This window comes from Herpailurus yagouaroundi, unplaced genomic scaffold (assembly GCF_014898765.1).
Source record: "Herpailurus yagouaroundi ecotype Mexico unplaced genomic scaffold, PumYag 67700, whole genome shotgun sequence".
NCBI lineage: Eukaryota > Metazoa > Chordata > Mammalia > Carnivora > Felidae > Herpailurus > Herpailurus yagouaroundi.
The window spans coordinates 659,161-665,176 of NW_024420499.1; the positions used below are offsets into that span (position 1 = coordinate 659,161).

Sequence of the window (6,016 nt, forward strand, 5' to 3'; positions counted from 1 at the left end):
CCACAAAGAGAGAAGGGACAGAGGATCTGAAGCCAGCTCTGCACTGACAGCAGAGAGCCTGATGCGAGGCTTGAGCTCACGAACCATGACCTGAGCCCAAATCAAGAGTCGGACACTTCACTGACTGAGCCACCCAGGCTCCCCCAAACGAGGGATTTTTAACCCTTGCCGTTTGTACTTCACATGACCCCGGGCTATGAAATAGGTAAGGACAGACTGATTTGGGGGAGAGAACTTTAAGACGTCTCTGGGAGCAGTTTAAGGGGGGGGGTCTGATTGTCGTAGTCCTTATTGGTAATAGGAAAGGATTTCCCTTCGTCAGACCGATTGCTGCCTTGGATGCAAAAGTAACCAGTGTGTTCACCTCAATCCATGTTGACCAGACCTACCTACTACGTACAGGTGCTTCAGAGGACAGCGGAGGGTTTGCACGTGGGGAAGGGGGAGTTGAAGAGAGAGGTTTATCGGACCCCAGGAAGAGAAATGCTGTTCTGTTATGCTTTTATGAGACCTAGAAAAAATAGCATGGTATTGTGATTCAGCCCCGCTAGCTAATTGAAGGAAGACTTAAATACTGGAGTCCCAGAGGAAAAGCGTTCATGATCGTCAGACTTGTGGGATCCAGCATAAGAGTAGCCCTGCTACTAACTTGCTCTGTAATCTTGAGCAAGTCTGAGTTTTACTTCCCAATATGTAAACGTGACTGGGCTAATGTCTCCAATATACATGCTGGCTTTAATAGTTTGGTCCCAAGATTCTATGATGTAATAATGGAAACTTACCAACATTAGAACATTACAGATCGGCCAGGTAGGTTGAAGAGGGTGGTACAGGAGAGAGGGTCTCTCCTACTTGGTGAATTTATACCGGAGAAAAAAAAGGTAATCCCTGAATGTTGGAATAGTGATCTTTACTCCTTAACTTCCTGTGAAATTGTTGGTTCCAGGAATATAGACGCAAGGAGGGGTACAGAGCTGGGAGTAGCGATTTTTCTTTGAAAGGAGAGTGGGTTTTGATCAAGTAGGTATGTGGAGACACGAATCCTTTAAATTCTGATCAATCAATATCCTTCAAGAAAGTAAAGATTGTTAGGTTGTATTCTATGACAGTGAAGTGTTGTTTTAAGAAAGGGGTGAAAAGTGAGATTTGCCTTTTAGAGAGGTCATTCTTGCTGTGCGTGGTATGGAGAATGGTTTGGAGGCAGGAAAGACTGGATGATGAGATCCTGACGATAAGATCCTCATCGTGGAAGGGGCAGTGATAATGGAGAGGCTATATGGGAGAGGGAGGAGTTGAGAAAAATGCCCAGGTTTCTGGTCGGGGCAACTGTGAAGATGTTTCCAGGAAAGAGTAGAGGACAGTGATTTAATATTTATGAAGAAATGGAGCAAAGAGGTATCCGAGGCTTTGGTGTAGTCTCTATGCTTTCTTAGCTGTCAGATAACTTTCAAATACTTTTTAAATCTCAAAAAAGAGTATATGTATCAGTGTATTTTCTTTGTCGCTAGGAGAGAGGATTGCTATGGAGATCGATGATCTCATAATTCCCACTGTGAGCCAGTGACACTGGTGGGTCTGGCTCAGTCAGTCTTCAGGCTGGAGGCTATTTGAAGTCATCTTATCTTGGCTCTAGCATGCCATGTACGGGAAGGTCTCCTTAGGTGGGGTGGGTATGAAGGGATATGGGGGGTTTGGGGTACATTTGTTTTGCCTTTTTCATGCTCTTGTAGAAAAACGAGACTAGAATCCTCCCTTTCCAGTTTTTCGGTTCCAAACTTGATTTTTTTTTGGTTTCCACGTTCAAAGGGGCAGTTTTTCCAAATGCTGGGAGAAAGCGCACAGGAGTTTCCGAATGCATTTTTAATTACATTGAGTCATTTGGTTGTTTGAAGTAAGACAAAGTTAAAATGTTGTATTTTTCCTTCTCAGAGTGGCTATTTCAAGGTATTGAATCTTGGAGAAATGGCTTTCGTTCATTTGGACGTCCTATGCTTCTATAGCCTACTCGTTTGCACAGCATTTAGTTCTGTGTCTTCAGATGCTGAGATAAAAGGTAAAGCAACAACGGAGTCGTTTTAAAATTTGGGGTATTAACTGTCTTTTCTTTTTTTTTTTTAATTTTTTTAATGTTTATTTATTTTTGAGACACAGAGAGACAAGAGTACGAACGGGGGAGGGGCAGAGAGAGAGGGAGACACAGAATCGGAAACAGGCTCCAGGCTCTGAGCCATCAGCCCAGAGCCCGACACAGGGCTCGAACTCACGGACCGCGAGATCGTGACCTGAGCTGACGTCGGACGCTTAACCGACTGAGCCACCCAGGCGCCCCTTAACTGTCTTTTCAACCTACCCTGTTAAAATGCGTAATAAGTAGATGGATTGTTACTGGAAATATTTCAGGAAGTCCATACACAAAAGGTGTTCCCGCTAGCCAGCCTCACATATAAGGTAACTAATGATAACGAACACTTTGCAGAGTGAAAGCCAAGCTAAAAGACACTTGCCATACCTTTTTGTATAGTCTTCTAAGAAATAAGACGCCTCATTGCCTGTTACTCAGCTAACTGGAAAACTTTCTTTATTTGCTATCCTTAACTTTTAAGGCAATTAGATACATACGAAAAATATACAGAGACTCAAGTAAAAGTTAAAAATGACCACGGAATTGCTAAATCATGTCTACTGAATTTTTCTTATTGCAGAAGGTAATCAGAACAATGTATTTCACAAAGATTTCTATCCGTAAGAGTTGAAGCAGTGGGATTGTCATTTCAACCTCAGTAGAAGACCTTCTTTATTGGTACACGGGCGTCCCAATGTCAAAGTATAATTTGTGCCACAGGTTTTTTTTTTTTTTTGTGGGTTCTTCACCTCAATGAGTATTAAGAAATCCAGCATTAAAATAAATGGGCCGAAATGAATTTATTAGCAGAAAGGCAACATGAGGGTGGCACTATAGTGCTATTACATTTGCTAGTAATAGAAAAGTTTATAGAATTGTTTGTTTGCTTTTTATCTTTTAAATTTAAAAAAAAAATTTTTTTTACATTTATTCACCTTTGAGAGACAGAGAGAGACAGAGCGTGAGTGGGGGAGGAGCAGAGAGAGAGAGAGGGAGACACCGAATCCGAAAAAGTCTCCAGGCTCCGAGCTGTCAGCACAGAGCCCGATGTGGGACCCGAACTCACGGACCGTGAGATCGTGACCTGAGCCGAAGTCTGACGCTCAACGGACTGAGCCACCCAGGCGCCCCTTAAAATTTTTTTTAATGTTTATTTATTTTTGAGAGAGAGAGAGAGAGAAAGAGATAGAGAGAGAGAGAGAGAGAGAGAGAGAGAGAGAGAGCATGAGCGGGGGAGGGGGCGACAGAGAGAGGGAAACACAGAATCCAGGCGCCCCTGTTTGTTTGCTTTTTAAGTCACCAGATGGGGGCGCCTGAGTGGCTCAGTCAGTTAAGCGTCAGACTTCGGCTCAGGTCATGATCTGACGGTTCGTGAGTTCGAGTCCCGTGTCTGGCTCTGTGCTGACAGCTTGGAACTTAGAACCTGGAGCCTGCTTTGGATTCTGTGTCTGCCTCTCTCTCTGCCCCTTCCCCACCGGCGCTCTGTCTCTGTCTCTCAAAAATGAATAAACACGAAAAAGCTTTTTTTTTTTTAAATCACTAGATGGAGGAGCTATTGTCCTGCACTGTTCCTTACCTCCCCCACCCCCAAATAAAACGGGCTTTTTCCTAATGCCACTCTGCTCAGCTGCCTGACAGTTTTTCTTAAGTCCGTCCAGAGAATGGCCCTGGTTGGCCATACTCTAGGAATAGCTCTGAACTTTAGTTAGCTAGAGGGTTCAGTTAACCAGAATTGAACAACAAGATCTGCTTGTTAATAATTCTTCAGGCATTTAGCCATAGTAGTCATATTTTACATTTTCTATCCCTTTTGCCAGGATGTTATATGTATATAATAAACACTGAATTAATACTGATTGGCTCTTGCTATTAGGTTTACATAATCAAGTGCTCCCATTCTAGGGCAAATTCTGGTCTACATAACCACAGAGATAACTCCATGTTGGATTTCTTGTATCTATGAAAACTTAGTACCGCGCTAGGCAAAGTCATGTTTGCATATAGCAGTAATCTAGACTTTTTAACAGTTTTATTGATACGATTTACATAACATAAAACCCAGCCTTTTAAAGAGTACTGTTCAGGGGCGCCTGGGTGGCTCAGTCGGTTGAGCATCCGACTGCCGCTCGGGTCGTGAACTCGCTGCTTCATGAGTTCGAGCCCCGCGTCGGGCTCTCCGCTGACAGCTCAGAGCCTGGAGCCTGCTTCTGATTCTGTGTCTCCCTCTCTCTCTGTCTCTCCCCCACTCATGCTCTGTCTCTCTCTGTCTCAAACATAAAGATAAACATTAAAAAAATTTTTTAAAGTGTACCGTTCAGTGGTCTGTAGCATATCCACAGAGTTGTGTAACAGCCCCAACTCCTCAGTTCCAGAATATTTCTATTTCTCCAAAAAAAAAAAAAAAAAAAAAAAAATCAAATCTTTAATCGGCAGTCATCTGTTATTCTTCCATTTCTCCAGCCCCCGGCAACCACGAATTGACTTTTGTCTCAATGGATTTGCCTCTTCTGGGTATTTCATGTAAATTGGTCTCATGTGATTCTTTTGTGACTGGCGTCTTTCATTTAGCTTAATGTTTTTGAGGTTCTTGCATGCTGTAGCTTGTATCACTACCTCAGTCTTCCTTACGGCTGATGATATTCCATTGTATCGATGTACTACAGTTTAGTTCTCCATTCACCAGCCGATGGACATAGGGAAGTAATCTAGACTTAGCAATTTTTGTCGTAAGAGACAGGACAAAAAAGTAAAAATGTTTTATGGATTTTCTTTCAGTTAATCCTCCTCAGGATTTTGAGATAGTAGACCCAGGATACTTAGGTTATCTCTGTTTGCAATGGCAACCTCCACTGTTTCTGGATAAGTTTGAGGAATGCACAGTAGAATATGAATTAAAATACCGAAACATTGATAGTGAAGACTGGAAGGTAAGTAAAGCACACACTTGCGATATCTTGCAATAGCCGTGCGATTATTAGGAGCTTTCTTGTGATTTTTAATGTCCCTGTCCATTCTAATTCCTGTCTCTCCGTAGCTATTATTAAGAAATAAGAAGGTACCGTGCCCGCTGCTATCTCCTGCGTCCTGCCACATCTATTTGCATCCTCCCCAGTATTAGGACTACCATTAGAAGTCCGGGGGAAACAAAATACATGATCCTACCCATGGAATATGGACTTGAATAATACACATTTTATTGTATTTTCCAGTTACTTATATGCTTCTATACGGGTCTTATGTATGCTACTGGACTGTGAGCTTTCTCTTTGTAAAAATTAAGCCTCATTTATCTTTGTACTGGCCCCATAGAACACGGCACAGTCCTTTGCATATATTATAGTAAGTGTTCAGTGAACATTTATTGGCTTATTAACTACACAGTCAAGCATGCTCAAAGATTTGTGTTTTGCAAAGCATACTGTTACCTTCCTAATTCAGCTAGGCAGTTTCAAGAGACCATTCAAATCAAACATTTATGGAGGATCCTTTTGTACCACGCACTTGGCTACGTATCGGGAACACAAGGATAAATGACATGATTGTAGTCCAGTTGCCTCCCAGATTTCACTGTATATGATTCCTGAAGTGTTCATGTGATATTTGAAATGTGATAAGTCATCTGTCATGTAATATGCATATGGTATCTGAAAATTCTCTTGATTGCAACTTCATTATAGATCAGGTTCCTGCCGTAGAGTCTCTTTTTCAGAATTTTTGGGGGTTATTTTGAATAATACATTAAGATGCAAATGATCTCACCTCATGATATAATATGCACAAATGAGCTCTGCCAGGATTGTATCTAGGGCTTTGTATCAGATAATCATGAGGAATTTCTTAGACACTCAGAGGGGGGGGGGGGGGGGGGGGGGGGGGGGGGGGGGGGGCGGGGGG

General features: G+C 42.4%; 1 protein-coding gene across 7 annotated transcripts in view; it reads left to right on the forward strand.

The window, feature by feature from the left end:
* Window positions 1-6,016, forward strand: part of IL13RA2 (interleukin 13 receptor subunit alpha 2) — a 72,444-nt gene that overhangs the window by 52,718 nt on the left and 13,710 nt on the right. For all 7 annotated transcript variants that reach the window (XM_040468395.1, XM_040468392.1, XM_040468396.1 and 4 more), the window contains 2 exons: window positions 1,930-2,053; window positions 4,898-5,049. In XM_040468395.1, coding sequence (XP_040324329.1) covers window positions 1,963-2,053; window positions 4,898-5,049 — 243 coding nt within the window. In that variant the 5' untranslated portion in view covers window positions 1,930-1,962. The remainder of the gene's footprint in view (window positions 1-1,929; window positions 2,054-4,897; window positions 5,050-6,016) is intronic.